Raw genomic sequence first — 17,706 nt, forward strand, 5'->3', positions numbered from 1 at the left:
GAATTGGGTCCTTTGGATTCCCCTGGGTACCGAGATCCTTCCCTGCTCACCTCTGAGAAAGGATCCAGCCCTTCCCTGCTCCAGCTCGGGCTCCAAGACCTCCTTCCCTTCTCTGCTTTTCCATGGAACCCACTCACCCCCCGAGGATGCCCCAGCCCTGATCCCAAACCCCTTTTCCAGCAGGGCAGCCCCTGGCTCTGCAGGGCCTTGGCTGCTCCTCCAGGAGCTGCTCCCCTGGCTTGGTTTCCTGGGTCCAACCCCTGGTCCTGGGTGGGATTTTTTTGGACAATTTGGGGTTTTCAGCTGGAAAGTTAACCTTGGAAGGGGGTGAGGGCAGGGCCTGACCCAGCAGCACTGGTGGTAGGTGGGCATTCCCTGATGGTGCAAACACAACCTTCACACGGCCTGGAGAAGACACTGACCTCTCTGAGGGCTCCAAGACCTTCCCCAGCACCCAGCCCAGCTTCCCAAAGCTCTGTGGAGTCCTCAGGAACATCCCTGCTGGAGTCTGGGCTGCCTTCCAGCCAGCAGCAGCTGCCCCTCTCCCACGGTAACTTGGGATGGGCCCCTGAAGTCCCCCCAGGTTTCCAGCTCCCCCCAACCAGCACAGCTCTGGAGGTCAGTGCAGAGCAGGGCAAGGAAGAGATGGGGAAAACTCTCTAATTTCACAGAATCACAGAATTATTGAGGCTGAAAAGGATCTCTAAGATCATCAAGTCCAACCATCATGGCCAGATCCACCACCCCATCCCTGAGCACCACGTCCGTGGGGTTTTGGAGCAAGAGCTTTGCCCCAGAGTTTGGCTTTTCATGTAGAAATAGAGAATTTCTGCCTTTCTGCTGGGGGCTGGAGGCTCTAAAGGACTTGGGAGACACATCTAAATGTCCAGGTCTGCAAACCACAAACCAGCAATTAGTGGGAGGATCCCTGATGTCCTGGCTCATAACAGAGCAAGACAAACAAAACATTAGCTGGGGAATTAATTACAGGCTAAACAAATTAATTACGGGTCCTCAATCAATGCCAACACAAACACCTTGGTGTGAAAGCAGATCAGCCCTGCAGCAAGGATTTCCTGCCTGTCTTTGACCCAAACCCCCCTCAGAGCTGCCTCCCGGGGCTGGAACTCATCCCTCCTGCTCTCCTGCTTGTAAAGCCCCAAGGAAAGCTGAATCCCCCTAAAACAGATCCCAGAAGAGTCCCAACAATGCCACAGACCCCTGGTGTACAAGGAAAATGCTCAGTGCAACCCCCAGAGCACAATCCCTGCTCTGCAGGCAGGGCAGGCAGCTGCTCTTGTGGCAGAAAAGAGGAAAAAAATTCCAGCAATTCAGGAACAGAGGGCTGGAGGGACACAACAAGCAATTCTCTGCTAAAAAAGGAGCAGAAAGGCCAGAGAAAGTGAGAGCAGCAGACAGGTAAAGGGAGAGCTCGGGAGGATGAGGCACTGGCACAGCAAAGGAAAAACTGAAAGGAAAATTTGGCATTACATGGCTGAAAAAGGAACCTGGAACAGGGAGCAAACCCCATTTTTTGGTGATTTTGCACCTTCTTTGTAAATAAACAGGCTTACACAAAAAAATCACCCCAAAGCCACTGGTGATCTCTTCAGGGCTGAAATACCTCAGCATGTGCTGGAGGCTGGAAGCACAGGGCCCAGCAAAGGCTGAGTGCAGGGCATCCCTGCCCTCAGACACAGGGCTGATAAAACCCCAGTAAAACACTCCACCCAGCCAGGAGCAGCCTCAGTTCTGCACACACTGGGGGCTGCCTCCAGAAATCTGCACATGCAGAGCAGAACCACTTCTCTGCATTTTGCTGTAAAATAACCACAGTGCTGCTGCTCGTTTGAGGATTTGACACGGCTCAGCCCAGATCCTGCAAATGAAATGCTCTCAGGTTGGAATGGCCGAGGACCACTCACTGCTGATCACCTCTGAAGCTGCTTCAGAGTGCAAAGAGCAGCTGGAAAGCCTGAGGAGCTGCCTCCACCAGCAGCTCTGCAGCATTTTTCTGCCAAAATCCTGCTTTGCAGAGTCCCATCCCTGCCTGCCCCAGCTCAGGGACCACCACTGAGGGGGCACGAGCAGCAAGGGAGGAGTTGTGTCCATCCCAGTGGCTTCTGGGCACCTGCAGGTTTGCAGCCACCCCCTGAATACCAAGAAAAGGAATTTTTCCTTACCGACGGCGGGGAATGGCACAAACCTCTGGATCAGCAGCCGAGTGGCCGGGGTAAACTTGTTTGCTCTCTGGATCAGAACATTAAGGCCCACCTTGGAATGGAGAAAAGCAAACCAGAGGAGCAGAGAATCAATGGCCAGCAGCAGGACAGATGGCACAGTCTGGGGTCCAGCCCCATGGAAAGGCGTTTGAGAACTAAACCTCCCCCAGCTGCAGGGTTTGGCTGGGTTGGGCTCAACCCTTTAGTCAACACAGGGTTAAATCCAATGGTTGAGCTCAAAACAAGGGTTGAACCCAACCTTTGGGCTTAAATGAAGGGTTGAACCCAACTGTTGGGATTAAATGAAGGATTGAAGCCAGCTCTTGAGTTTATAAAAAGGGTTGAACCCAACTCTTGGGATTAAAGGAAGGATTGTACCCAACTCTTGGGATTAAATGAAGGGTTGAACCCAACTGTTTGGTTAATAAGGGTTGAACCCAACTCTTGGTTTAAATGAAGGATTGTACCCAACTCCTGGGCTTAAAAAAAGGTTGAATCCAATGGTTGGGTTTATCCAAAGTGCTGAACCCAAGCACTGGATTGAACCAAACCATTGGGTTTAAATGAAGGGTTAAACTGTTGGGTTTAAATGAAGGTTTGAACCCAGCTCTTGGGTTTGTACAAAGTGTTGAACCCAACCATTGGACGAAACCCAAACATTTGATTTAAATTAAGAATTGAACCCAACCTGTGGGCTTACAAGAAGGGTTGAACCCAACTCTTGGGTTTAAATAAGGGGTTGAACCCAGCTTGGGTTTGTATGAAGTGTTGAGCCCAATCATTGCATGGAACCCAAACATTTGGTTTAAATGAAGGATTGAACCCAACCCTTGGGCTTAAGAAAAAGGTTGAACCCAACTCTTGGGATTAAATGAAGGATTGTACCCAACTCTTGGGATTAAATGAAGGATTGAACCCAACTCTTGGTTTAAATGAAGGGTTGAAACCAATGGTTGGGTTTATCCAAAGTGATAAAACCAACCATTGGATTGAACCAAACCACTGGGTTTAAGTGAAGGGTTGAACTGTTGGCTTAAATGAAGCACTGAGCCCATTACTGGGTTTAAATTAAGGATTGAACCCAACTGTTGGGTTTACACCAAGTGTTGAACCCAACAGTTTGATTTGACCTGGGTTTAAATGAAGGATTGAACCGAACTCCTGGGTTTAAATGAAGGATTGAACCCAACCATTGGGTTTAAATGAAGGGTTGAACCCAGCTCTTGGGTTTATATGAAAGGCTGAACCCAACCATTGGGTTTAATTGAAAGGGTTGAACCCAGCTCTTGGGTTTATCCAAAGTGCTGAACCCAACCACTGGATTGAACCAAACCACTGGGTTTAAATGAAGGGTTGAACTGTTGGGTTTAAACGGAGAGTTGAACCCATCACCAGGTTTAAATGAAGGATTGGACCCAACTATTGGATTTACACAAAGCGCTGAACCCAGTGGTTGGACTGGACCACACAACTGGGTTTAAATGAAGGATTGAACCCAACTCTTGGGTTTATATGGAGGGTTGAACCCAAATCTTGGGTTTAAATGAAGGATTAAACCCAGCTGCTGGGTTTAAATGAAGGATTAAACCCAGCTGCTGGGTTTAAATGAAGGATTAAACCCAGCTGCTGGGTTTATATGGAGGGTTGAACCCAACTGTTGGGTTTAAATGAAGGATTAAACCCAGCTGCTGGGTTTATATGGACGGTTGAACCCAACTGTTGGGTTTAAATGAAGGATTAAACCCAGCTGCTGGGTTTATATGGGCGGTTGAACCCAACCATTGGGTTTAAACCTTCCCAGCTAAAAGATAAGCCAGAACCCACTCCAACACCATCCAGTCCTTCTAGAATTGCCCTTGGCAGGAATTTGCCCAGGTCACCATCATTTTCCCCATCCACCACAAAATCCTTGGGAGTGGCAGTCCTCACCTAGCTGGGAAAGACCCAAACTTCAGTGGTGGTGGTGGCCCAACACAGTTAACTCCTTCTCCAAGGGTCTGGACTACACAACCCCATCCAGTGCCAACACTCGGGCTGTAAAGTTTATTAGAACCATGGATTTATTTTTATTTTGTTGCCTTGTCCAACCCTTGAACAAGGCAGAACTCTCCACAGTTTTTCATGGATCTGGGTCATTGTGGATGTTCATAGAAACATAGAGGAGTCACTGCCTCCTGACTCTCACATAGATAATGCTGAAAATTGGGAGAATTTCCATCAAAATTGGCCTCGTGCACACGTGGGGTTAAAAATTAACCAAATCTATTCATGGGGAATGACTTCTGTCTTTAAATCACTCTTCCTCGCAATATTTTCTGTTTTTTATCCCCCCTAAAAAACCCCAAATGCACAAAATAAACCCAACAGCCCCAACCTGGGGATTTTCAGCTGGAAATGGAAGCCTTGAGCAATATGTGGCTGAAATGTTTTCAGCCAAAAATGCAGCAAAATTAAAAATTAAAAAAAAATAAATAATAAAAAAAAAAAGCTGCCAGAAAACAGCAAAAGTTTTTGTTTTGGTTTTTTTTTTTTGGAGGGGTTTTTTTTGGAGCAAAGAGAAGCCTGGGAGAAGATTTTTTGCAGGCTGCTGCATTATCCATGCACATCCCAGCACATCCCGGTGTGCCGGAGCCTGGGAAGAAGAGGGGGAGAAGCACAACTGCTGGGTAAGCCCTGTATGAGCACAGGGCTGCTTCTGCAGCCCCAGGAAATACTTCCAGAGCCTTTCCCAAGGTTTTCACCCTGACCCCAAGCAGGAGCTCCTCCTCTTGCCCTCAGCAAACGCAGCCCTAGAGCTGAGTCCAAGGGAGCCGTGGTGATTCTGCTTAGTCTGGACAGCAGTGAGGGCTTGTCTTGAACTTCCTACCCCTCAAAAATGACTAAATGATTTAATTTTTTAAAATTTTCCAATTGTTAGGATGAGTCTTTTCAAAGTCTGAACACCTTCAGAAACTGTAGCACAGTCTAAAATGTGTGGCTTTAAGAGGAGCCAGTTTTAAGCCTGGCTTTGCTGGTCTGCCCCATGGATTTGGGAATTTATTCTGGATACGGTTAATCTGTGTCCATGACAAATTTTATTGGGTTTGCAGCCCCTGCTTGGAGGTTTGGTGGAGGATTTGACAATGAAGTGGAAGAGCAGCAGCTTTTGAAAGAGAAAAGCTGAGTCTGGGAGAGCCACCACTGTGAGGGCAGTGAAATAAAAGCATTTTACTTCCAGATTTAATGTGATTAACTCAGTCCCCACTTACAGCAACCCCCCTGCTGGGAACATGAAATTAAATGTTGCTGGAGATTAAATCCCATCTCCCAAATCCTCAGCACAAGGGCTGGATATAGGAAACTAATGAGGGTTTGTTTTCCACAGTTTGGAAATTGCTGTGGCTGATCTGTGAACTCCTTCCCACGGGCCATGAGGTGAGATGAGGGTAAACAGGGCAGGAACTGCTCAACCTCAGGCCACCAAAGCAAAAGGGTCATCAAGGAGATGTTAATGAGTCTAATTACTTGGGATTGGCCGAAGGATGCTGTTGAGGCAAATTCCAGGTTAATTATTGTGACCATCACCCAGTCACTGAGCAGGGTCTGCAGCACTGGTGATGGAAACATGGAACAGAACCAGGGGGGATTCACCTCACCCCACCTGGCACAACCACAGAACCACTGAGGCAGGAAAAGCCCTCCAAGATTGAGTCCAACCATCCCCAGCCCTGCCAGGGCCACCACTGCCCCATGTCCCCAAGTGCCACATCCACAGGGCTGTGAAATTCCCCCAGGGATGAGGACACCAGCCCTGCCCTGGACAGCTGTGCTTGACAACCTTTGGTGAAGGAATTCTTCCTGAAATCCAACCCAAACCTTCCCTGGCACAGCCTGGAGCTGCTTCCTCCTGTCCTGTGGGTCCCTTGGCAGCTCAGCTCCTCTGGGCAGCCTGCTCCAGAGTTTGACACAACTCCAGAATGCTTTGGGTGGGAAGGGACCTTAAAGAACATCCAAGGCAGGGACACCTCCCACTGTCCCAGGGTGCTCCAACCTGGCCTGGGCACTGCCAGGGGTGGGGAATTATGCACAGTGCAAATTCCTGCACTGTGGCCCAGAATGAAGCCAGCTTTTTCCAGCTGCCTGGTTTGCTGAGGTTTCCTCCTCCAGAGCCCTCCCTTGATGTGGCTGAGGGAGCTGGGGGAGCAGGACACAGGGACACAGGGCTGGACAGGGGGACACATGGGATACATGGCTGGACACAGGGACACGTGACTGGACACAGGGACACATGGGATACATGGCTGGACACAGGGACACATGACTGGACACAGGGACACATGACTGGACCCAGGGACACGTGGGATACATGGCTGGACACAGATATGTGACTGGACATAGGGACACACAGCTGGAGACAAGGACACATGAGTGGACACAGGGACACAAGTGGACACATGGCTGGACCAAGGGACACATGGCTGGACCCAGGGACACACGGCTGGACCCAGGGACACATGAGTGGACACAGGGACATGTGACTGGACACAGGGACACACAGCTGGACCCAGGGACACGTGACACCAACACTTCCTAACATCCCTCAACACAAAACAGGGATCAACCACCGTCAGCGCGAGGGAAACCTCACCCTGGGCTCTGCTGTGCCTCTGGCAGCACTCTGCCCTTCCTCCCTCCCTCCTCCTCCTCCTTGAGTGCCAAGAATTCCTGCCCTTTCTTTAGCTCCTGCTCTGTTGTTTTGTTTCAGCATCAACAACATTCCCTCAGCAGAACGTTTGTGAGGTCACCACAAACAGCAGAACCATCAGATGCTGTCCGAGACCAACGTTTCTCATTCCTTTCCTTCTTCTTGTCTCACAAAGTTCTGACCTCATGTCGACCAAGACACCAATTCTAAAACCATGGAAATTAAAAAAAAAAAAAATCCTGCTTTTTTCTGCCTTTTTATGAAGATTTTTGAAGCCTGAGAGATGGTTTTGGATGCCTGACATGGGCAATAACCGAGCCCACCTCTCTTAAACCCGGCCTAGAGCAGTAAATCCATCTGAGGAGTTATGTCATTTCATGTTGGGAGGGAATTTTTATAAAATAGAGGAATCTCAGGAGTCCAGTGAGCATTAGCTGGTAGATGGCACCACCCAAACATTGCTTCATGGGCTGTGCTGGAGAAATCTCCACTGAATTAGGGGATTTAACTCCAGGGCATCTCTGAGCACTGCAGCTGGAGCTGGCTGTTCAGGGAACCTGGAAAGTCAACTTGGAAACAGGGACTGGCTCCAGAGGAGGTTATCCCTCATCCCCCAGTCACCAGATTGGATTAGAACTAATTGGATCTGATGAGTCCCATTCAGCCAAGCTGGAGAAAAGAGCATTAGGAGAAGGAAGGAAAAAACTCATTCATTAGGGCTGGGAGGTGAAGATGGAGGCAGAGAGATGGAAAACTGGGCTCTTTCCCAACTGGAGCTTTCCCAAGCCAAGGAGAACAGAATGGAAGAGTCTAAGGAAAGGGAAAGCAATCGGGATCCAAGTAGGGAAGGAACTTAGAGAGGAGCAAGAGCAAGGGAAGGAGCAGACATCCCTCCCAAGACAATTCCAGCAGGGATGGCCACAGCAGCCCCACAGGTGGATGCTTCAAGGGAAGAGAACGGTGCAGTCTGGAGCAAGGCTGGAGAAAAGTGGGATTCGTGCTGAGAGCACAACAAACTTGGTTTGGGAGATGGTGGAGCAAGGAGGGTGAGGGGCCATGCCCAAGACAAGAGGGTGCTGTCTCAGACCAAGTGTTCCATGCACCTGGATCCTGTCCAGAGGCAGCAGCACTCCTGGGGTGGTGGGGATGGGCTGGGACAGAGGGAAAGGAAGGGATGAGAACAAATCTGCTGGAAATGGAAACATCCCAGTGAAACGAGAGAGCAAATGCTGCAGAGAGGCACATGGAGTTTGGGAGGAGACAGTCACAGGAGGAACCTTAAGGATCATCTACTTCCAACCCCCTGCCTTGGACACCTTCCATCATCCCAGGCTGCTCCAAGCCCCGTCCAGCCTGGCCTGGGACACTCCCAGGGATGAGTTTGGCAGCACCCAGCAGGTGCCAGGTGCTCCTGACTCCAGGGACAGGATGCTGCTGGCACTGGGAGCATTCCCAGAGCCCCATGTCCTTGTCCCCCACAGGGCTGTGCCTTTGGGAATGGCTGCTCAGCTCCAGCGATTTCGGGGCTCCATGGAGGAACTGCCAGGCTGAGTTTCCAGTCTGACAGATCCAACCACTCCTTCTGGGCTCTGAGAATGAACAGGGAAAGGGATGTGCAGGAACAGCTTTGGAGCAGAGAGAGGCACCTTTTCATTTCAAACTTAAACTTCCTTTAAAAGAGAAGTTGATCACCAGCTCCTCGGATCCCCTGGGATTTTCCCCCTGCTCCCATGGAGGAGGCAGCCAGGCCATGCTCCATCCTCTCCCATCCCTCTCCCGACTTTTCCAGCCCCTGAATGTCTCCAGGCTGCCCGAGCAGGGCAGAGCCAGGCGGTGGGAGGGCTCCAGCTCTCCCGGCTGATTATGGACATCACACCCCATTCACAGGCTGTCAGCGCAGCCTCGCAGACAATTATCGGGAACAAGGAGCGGATTGGAAAAATCCACAGGGGCACCTCCACCTGGAGAGGAGAGCGAGAAATGGTGTGTGAGGGGTCAGCGTGAGCGGGAGGGAGGAGCAGCCCCACGGCACAGGAAGGAGTGGGATCGCTGGAATGGGATGGAATGGGACTGATGGAAACGGAAGGAATGGGACTGATGGAAAGGGAAGGAATGGGACTGATGGAAACGGAAGGAATGGGAGTGATGGAAAAGGAAGGAATGGGAGTGATGGAAAGGGAAGGAATGGGACTGATGGAAAGGGAAGGAATGGGACTGATGGAAAGGGAAGGAGTGGGATCGCTGGAACGGGATGGAATGGGAGTGATGGAAAGGGAAGGAATGGGACTGATGGAAAGGGAAGGAGTGGGAGTGATGGAAAGGGAACAATGGGACTGATGGAATGGGATGGAATGGGACTGATGGAAAGGGAAGGAGTGGGACTGATGGAATGGGATGGAATGGGAGTGATGGAAAGGGAAGGAATGGGATTGATGGAAAAGGAAGGAATGGGAGTGATGGAAAGGGAAGGAATGGGATTGATGGAATGAGTAGGGAAGAAATGGGGTTGATAAAATGGGAAGTATTGGGATTGCCGGAAAAGGAAGGAATGGGATTGATGGAAAAGGAAGGATTTGGATTGATGGAAATGGAAGGAGAGGGATTGATGGAAAAGGCAGGATTTGGATTGATGGAAATGGAAGGAGAGGGATTGCTGGAAAAGGAAGGAATGGGATTGATGGAAAAGGAAGGAATGGGATTGCTGGAAAAGGAAGGATTTTGATTGATGGAAATGGAAGGAGAGGGATTGATGGAAAAGGAAGGAATGGGATTGCTGGAAATGGAAGGATTGGGATTGGTGGCTGAACCTCTCCAGGCTGAGCCCCTTTCCCAGCTCCCTCAGCTGCTCCAGGTGCTCCAGCCCCAGCATCCAAGCAGAGCAGGAGACTCAAGCATTCCTGCTCCTCTCCAGCTTTCACCTAGTTTGGTTCTAAACACACTCGGGTGTTACTGCCCAGCCTGGCCCAGCACTGTCCCCTGGGATAACCCAGAGCAGCAGCAATGGGATTTGGCTTTTGTTCCCACTGCCAGTGGCTCCTGCAGAGGCAGGGTTTGGGGTCAGAACAAGAAAGCACTTCCTAAATGAAGAGCTCTGGGTCTGCCCGTGGAGAACTGCTTCAAACCCTCTCCTGGGGGTCAGCAGCGAGTCTGGGCTGGTCATTAGCAGCTGATATTAATGGCGTTAATCACCTGAATTTTAACCCTGGGAGGGGAAGAAAAAGGAACATCAGGGTGCTGAGCAGGGACACTGGCAGTGCAGGGATCACCCCAAACCTGGCTGCAGCCATGGTTACGAGGCACTGCTGCTGCCTCTCACCCAGAAGAAGACACAGCACCTACTTCTGGCAGGATTTAGCTCAGGTTGCTACGTGAGAACCAAATATTTATTTGTGTCTGTGCTGAGAGGCCCACAGACCCCAAACCTGCCCTGAAATGAGCCCTGCCAGAAGTGACAGCCCCTGGTGTGCTGGGCAGGCAGGGGAAGGAGGGAGCCTGGCAATCGGGGCAAAGCCCCAACCCTGCACACCTGAGGGGCTGAGCTCACACCTGGCTGAGCTCACACCTGGCTGGGCTCACACCTGAGGGCTGGGCTCACACCTGAGGGGCTGGGCTCACACCTGAGGGCTGGGCTCACACCTGGCTGGGCTCACACCTGGCTGGGCTCACACCTGGCTGGGCTCCCTTTCCTGGGCACAGCTGAGGCCCTGTCCCACAGGAAGCTCAGGGTCACCCTGGCTGTCACCAAGAGCTTTCCTGGCTGAGCTATGTTGGATTGAGCCCTTTTCTGACTCAGAGATGGGGCAACTAAGAGGAGTTTTAAAAACTTTTATTCTGTTTTTAGTCTCACATGAAGGGTAAAACAATACAGATATCACAATTACTATCAGAAACTATTTCTTAATTATAATGCATTATAAGTGTTTTTTACCTACTGGCTTTATAAATACCTTAAAGTTAAGCATTTAAAATTTCCCTTCATAAGTCCCACTACAATCCATCTTTCATAATTCTGTTTCTCTAAAGCATCTAATCTTATTCACAAAATCACCTTTTCAAGCTTGCTTATAATTCCATTTCTCTCCCAACAAGGTCTGTCCTATTCCACAGCATTTCCAAACCAATATTTCTAATTTCAGAGTTTGTACACAAATACACACTGTGTGAACCTCCTACCAAACTTTGAGAATTTCCCACAAGCTGCAGGCTCTGTGCCCTGCCAGGGCCCGCCAGAGCCCATCCTGTCCCAGGGAGGGGACAGCACCCACGGCCAGGGTCCCTCCGGGACACACAGAGTGGCACCAGAGGGACAAGGAGGGGCTGGCCCCAGCACAACTGCCAGGAAACGTGGCCAGAAGGTGCTGCCAGAGAGAGAAACCCCCGGGAGGGTCCCCACGAGGTCTCCAGCAGCACAAGGAGCAGGATTTGGAGCTGGGACTGGAAGCTGTGATCAGGGAAGTTGAAGAGCTGATGGAGAAAGCTCCAATCCCACAGAAACACTGGGAGATGCTTCCAGGAGAAGGTCCAGAGGGACCCAAAAAATGACCCCAGAGGGTCCCAGAGGGGTTAACCCCACCAGCCACCAATCCAAAGGTGCCTGCAGCAGTGACAATGCAGGAAACTGGGAATGGCTGCTCATGGCCCTTGGCTGGTTCAATTCAGACCTTTCAGCACAGCCCCAAGAGTCACTGCTGACCCAAAGCTGGATCTAAGTCCCCAGGAGCTGAGCCAGCACCAAAAGGGATCAGCAGTGCCAGAGCAAATGGAGCTGGGATCTGGAATTAGGAATCAGAAATCCTGGAATGGGTTGGGGTGGAAAAGCCTTAAATTCCCTCTCATCCAGCCCTCACCTTCCATGGGCCAGGGTGCTCCAGGCTGCCCTTGGACACTTCCAGGGGTGTCCCAATTTCCCTGGGCAAAAGAATCCAACATCCACATAGAAATAATAACATTGTTATAAATAATTATTATCTATATAAGATTATTATATTTAAAAAGTGATTGTTGCCAATAAAATTGGCTTCATGCAGCTTTTTTAATCTTCTAAAAGCGTGAAAAATAGCAGAGTAAGAGTGTGTGTGTCAGCTGGAAAGAGTTTCTGTCTCATCACAGCCCCCCTGATCTGTGCAGCTCTTGGCACTGGAATACTGGGGGAATAATGAAATTCCAAACATTTAAAGCACGCTTGGTCTTTCTCAAGTCTTTTTACTTCTCCCTGCCTTTGTTTGCCTTGTTTAGGAAAACCAGCTGGTGTTAATTGCACTTCATGCACCACCAGCATGAACAGCAGCCAGATATCAGGAACTGGAGCCTAATCCCAGGAATCCACTCAATTGTTTGGGGAAAAAAATTACATTATCACTCTTCAGAGCAGCAGTAAAACGAGGGAGCAAAAGAAAAGGCAGGAAAGAGGCTGGTGGGGGAAAGTGGGATAAAAATAAACTACAGTCACAGAAAGAGAAAAGGAGATGTTAGAGGATGGAACTCCCAGAGCAGCTGTGGCTGCCCCTGGATCCCTGGAATGTCCAAGGCCAGGTTGGACACTGGGGCTTGGATCCACCTGGGAGAGTGGAGCTGTCCCTGACCATGGATGGGGTGGCACTGGATGAGATTTGGGATTTGGGATCTGTTCCAGCCCAAACACCTTTCCCAGCCTTATTTCAAGTGACTCCTTCGCCTGAGTCATGCACAGGAGAAGGGATGAAATCCTGGACCTGGCACAGCTCTGTTCTCTGACTTGGGCTGGGATGGGAGTAGCTGGAGAGAAAAGGAAATATGGGGAGAAAAATGTGGAATAAAAGAATATTGACTCCTCCCTAAATTCACCCTGTAGGGCTGGAAATCAGGAGTTGTGGCTGTAGCTATTCCTCTCTCTCTAAAAAGGGAAGAAAATCAGGATATTTGCAAAGATTTCCCATTTTACTGCAGGCAATGAGGCCGAACCCAGCCCTGATGGAGCAGCGTGCTTGTCCCTGCTGCGAGGACACAGAGGGTGGGGCACAGCACAAATCCACAAATCCACTGCTCTGCCCCCTCTGGGCTTCTCCAGGCCCTTTTCCACCTGCTCTCAGGGAAGGGTCTCCCCCAGGGACTGAGCCCACACCCCAGAGCCTCCCTGCCCTGCAGGGCTTTCTCCAGGCTGGTGGGAGTCGGGAGGGCTTTCAGGACACAGCATTCCACAGCTTCAGGAGTGTCCCACTGGGATGGCTGTGGGGACACAGAAACCTCACTGCACACCCCCTCTGCCATCCCTGCTCTGCTGGGAATGTTCTCTTCCAGCACCAGAGAGGAGAAGAACCTTTAAAGGCTGCTGCCCTTCGTGCTCCATGTGGAGAAAACTTCTTCCAACATCACGATAGAAGAATCCCTGAAGGTTTTTGCCCTTTATGCTCCACATGGAAGAAAACATCCCAACATCAGGAAGAAGAACCCCTGAAGGATTTTGCCCTTCATGCTCCATGTGGAGAAAAACATCCCAACATCCAAAAGGAGAACCACCTTTAAAGGCTGCTGCTCTTCATGGTCCATGTGGAGGAAAAGCTCCCAACATCCAGAAGGAGAACCTTTAAAGGCTGCTGCTCTTCATGTTTCATGTGGAGGAAAAGCTCCTTCCTACATCAGGAAGAAGAACCCCTGAAGGTTTTTGCACCTCAGCTCCATGTGGAGAAAAAGCTTCCAACATCCAGAAGGAGAAGAACCACTAAAGTCTGCTGCCCTTCAAGTTTCATGCGGAGGAAAAGCTCCTTCCTACATCAGGAAGAAAAACCTGTGAAGGTTTTTGCCCCTCATGCTCTGTGTGGAGGAAAACATCCCAACATCAAGAAGGAGAAGAACCCATGAAAGTTTTTGCCCTTCATGTTTCCCACAGAGGAAAAGCTTCCAACATACAGAAGGAGAAGAACCATGAAGGCTGCTGCCCTTCATGGTCCATGTGGAGGAAAAGCTCCCAATATCCAGAAAGAGAAGCTTTAAAGGCTGCTGCCTTTCATATTTCATGTGGAGGAAAAGCTCCTCCCTACATCAGGAAGAACCCCTGAAGGTTTTTGCCCCTCAGCTCCATGTGGAGAAAAAGCTTCCAACATCCAGAAGGAGAAGAACCACTAAAGTCTGCTGCCCTTCAAGTTTCATGCGGAGGAAAAGCTCCTTCCTACATCAGGAAGAAGAACCCCTGAAGGTTTTTGCCCCTCATGCTCTGTGTGGAGGAAAACATCCCAACATCAGGAAGAAGAACCCCTGAAGATTTTTGCCCTTCATGCTCCACGTGAAAAGCTCCCAACATCCAGAAGGAGAACGTTTAAAGGCTGCTGCCCTTCATATTTCATGTGGAGGAAAACGTCCTTCCAACTTCAGAATGGAAGAAACCCTGAAGGTTTTTGCCCTTCATATTTCACACGGAGGAAAACCTTCCAATGTCACAACAGAAGAACCCCTGAAGGTTTTTTTACCCTTCCTGCTCCATGTGGAGGAAAACATCCCAACATCCAAAAGGAGAGGAACCACTAAAGGCATCTGTCCGTGTTTCATGTGGAGGAAAAGCTCCCAAAATCCAGAAGGAGAACCTTTAAAAGCTGCTGCCCTTCATATTTCACATGGAGGAAAACGTCCTTCCAACATCAGCACAGAACAACCCCTGAAGGTTTTTGCCCTTCAGCTCCACATGGAAGAAAACATCCCAACATCAGGAAGGAGAACCCCTGAAGGTTTTTGACCTTCCTGCTCCATGTGGAAGAAAACGTCCTTCCAACATCAGGAAGGAGAAGAACCCCTGAAGGTTTTTACCCTTTATGCTCCACATGGAAGAAAATGTCCCAACATCAGGATAGAAGAGCCCCTGAAGATTTTTGCCCTTCCTGCTCCACGTGGAGGCAAAGCTCCCAAACATCAGGAAGGAGAAGAGCCCCTGAAGGTTTTTACCCTTCATGCTCCACCTGGAGGAAAAGTTTCCAACATCAGGATAGAAGAGCCCCTGAAGGTTTTTGCCGTTCCTGCTCTACCTGGAGGAAAATCTCCTATAGATCAGGAGAGAAGAACCCCTGAAGGTTTTGGCCCTTCTGCACCCTGGACCATCCACAGCCCCACAGAAAGCTCCTGCCTGTCCCTGGGACACTGTTCTGACCCACTGAGCACCACAGCTCTGAGCCAGCACTGTCCCACACACCCAGGGCATCCTGCTGGGATGCCAGCCCGGGGGACAGGGTGGCAGTGCCCAGGAGGGAGCAGCTCCCCCCTGCAGGGAGATCTCTGCTTGCACCAGGCCGAACCCCCCCAGTTTTATTGCCTACACATCTCACAGAGCTTCCCACGCCTCTTTGCACAGGGGTGACTCCCACAGCACCCCAAGGTCCCTTCTGCCCTCTGGAGCTGCCCTGCTGCTCCAGCTGCAGGCTCTGAGCAGCCCAAGGAACCCCAGATCCCCAAGCCCTGCACCAGCCCTGCAGCACGGACACCTCCACACCCACGGGGTCCTTACCAAAGCCTCCCAGCTGCTCGGGGGACAAAGCTCTGCCAAGATCCTTGTCCGTGTGTCCTGCCCCTCTAATCTGCCCCTGTTCCAAGAGGGAGAGGAGCATTAATGCCAAAACCACGGGATCAGCAGCACCAGAGCGTGCCAAGGCTGGAAGGGGGCTGTGAGGGACAGCAGCACGTCCAGCTGGGGACTGTTACCTCAGGGACTCACAAGGTGACAAAAATGCTGGCCTAAGCACTGAGGAGCTCAGGGAAACCATCCCATGCTTCCCCTGGAAGCTGTGGATGGAAAACCGAAGCATTGAGCTTGTTAGGATGGGGATTAGGGTTAAAGTCGAGCTGGAAAAGTGAGCACAGCTCCTGGGTGAGGGAGGTGGGAGCCAGGTGAGCCAGGCTGGGAGCCAGGTGAGCCAGGCTGGGAGCCCAGGTGAGCCAGGCTGGGAGCCCAGGTGAGCCAGGCTGGGCTGTGAGCAGGGTGAGCTCTGCAGGAGGGGACAGCAGAGGGCACAGGAGCAGCAGTGCCCAGCACACAGACTGAGCCATGGCAAACCATCCTGCACAGGGGCACCCAATAAAATGGAATTTTCCCTCAGAACCACGAGGCACTTCAACAACTCCACACCCTTTGGAAAATGGTCTGGCAGCAAAGGAGCAAATTCTCTGTGACCTGAAAAAATGGGGAAATGTCTTGGCCAGAGGGAAAAATACCAAAATACCAATACTGCTGTGGGATCTTTAATGCTCCAAAGGAAAAGGTACAACCACTCAGTTTGGGCTGAAACCCCAGTGTAAGGAATGACTTTCCCAAGCTGCTCCTCCAGACTGTTCCTGCCCCTTTGGGAAGAGCTGATCCTGATGTCAACCTGTGCTCCTGGGAATGTGTTAAAAGCCACAAGAGCTTGGTTTTAGGAATGTTAAAAGCTCCTCTCACTGATTATTTCATACAGAACTGCAGAGAAGGCCCTGCAGCTGCTGCAGGGCTGGAACCAGGCTGGGAGAGCTGGGAATGTTCACCCAGAGAAGGGAAAATTCCAGGGAATCCCAAATGTCCCTAAAGAGGCTCCAGGAGAGGGACTGGGGACAAAGCCTGCAGGGACAGGAACCAGGGAATGGCTCCCACTGGGAAAGGGGAGATTGGGCTGGGATCTTGGCAAGGAATTGCTGTCTGGGAGGGTGGGCAGGGGCTGGGCTGGAATTCCCAGATTTGCTGTGGCTGCCCCTGGATCCCTGGCAGTGTCCAAGGCCAGGTTGGACACTGGGAGCAGTCTGGGGCAGTGGGAGGTGTCCCTGCCATGGAATGGGTGGCACTGGATGGGCTTTGAGGTCCCTTCACACCCAAACCATTCCAGGGTTCCACGCTGTGACCTGAACTCCAGCTCCAGCCTGAAACATCCACATAGGAAGATATAATTCCATCCCCAGTGGAACATTCCAGAACTCTGCCTCTCCTCTCCTGCCACCCAGGGCCCTGCAGCCTCGAGGTCTCTAAATTAGCCTGGTTAATTAATTCCCCACCAATTAAAGCACGAGGGAGAGTGGGAGTTCACAGAGCAGCCAAGGCACAGCGCAGGAGGGGCTGGATTCTGGTTCTGCTGCAAAGCTGGGGCATGCAGGGCCAGCCACCCCCAGGTGACAGCATTTGCTGGGTATCAAAACGGAGTTTAGTCAATTAATAGATATAAACATGCTCAACAATCCAAAAAACATCTCCCAAGCAGCTCCTCAGTCATGAAATCCAGAGATATAAAGAGTTACCCACTGCTATTGAGACAGCACTTATGACAGCTCCCAAGTAGCCCTGGATGAACTTGGATGTCGGAGAAGGCTTTGGAAAGAAAAACAAAACACATTTTCAATAAACAAACTTCTGGTTATTAATATTCAATCCATTTCCCCCCCCCTTTTTTTTTTTGTTTGTTTGTTTTGGTTTTGGTGTATTTGTTTCAGAGCAGAGACAGGTTTAATTTTGTCATATTGTTCTGTGACACATGGGCTGTCATCCCAAGAGGCAAAAGTGAGGAAATCGTGGCCTCCTGAGCAAGGTTACAGGGAATGGAAAATTAATTGGCATCAGAAAATTACAATAATAGCAGCTCAAAGGAAGGATGGGAGTGAAATTCAGCAAATGGTACCAAATTAGCATTTCTACCCTGGAGTGCTGAACCCCAAACTCACCACAGTCAATATTTTATCTGTGAAATGTTCTCTCAGTGAGCTGGATGGATTCCAGCTCAGCTTCCCACATCCCAACACGGGATGAATGGAGGCTGAGGAGAAGGAAGGGAGCAGGGACAGCCCCAGCAAGGATGGAGCAGGGACAGCCCCAGCAAGGATGGA

At 50.6% G+C, this 17,706-nt stretch overlaps 2 protein-coding genes across 2 annotated transcripts in view; one reads left to right on the forward strand and one right to left on the reverse strand.

Moving 5' to 3' along the window:
* Positions 1 to 17,706, forward strand: part of LOC103824794 (homeobox protein EMX1) — a 169,838-nt gene that overhangs the window by 44,743 nt on the left and 107,389 nt on the right. The gene's annotated exons all lie outside the window — the stretch shown is intronic.
* Positions 1 to 17,706, reverse strand: part of SFXN5 (sideroflexin 5) — a 96,033-nt gene that overhangs the window by 32,525 nt on the left and 45,802 nt on the right. Inside the window, 2 exon segments of the mRNA XM_050974140.1 lie at positions 2,184 to 2,274; positions 17,129 to 17,194. Coding sequence (XP_050830097.1) covers positions 2,184 to 2,274; positions 17,129 to 17,194 — 157 coding nt within the window.

The sequence above is a fragment of the Serinus canaria genome, chromosome 4 (assembly GCF_022539315.1).
Source record: "Serinus canaria isolate serCan28SL12 chromosome 4, serCan2020, whole genome shotgun sequence".
Lineage (NCBI taxonomy): Eukaryota > Metazoa > Chordata > Aves > Passeriformes > Fringillidae > Serinus > Serinus canaria.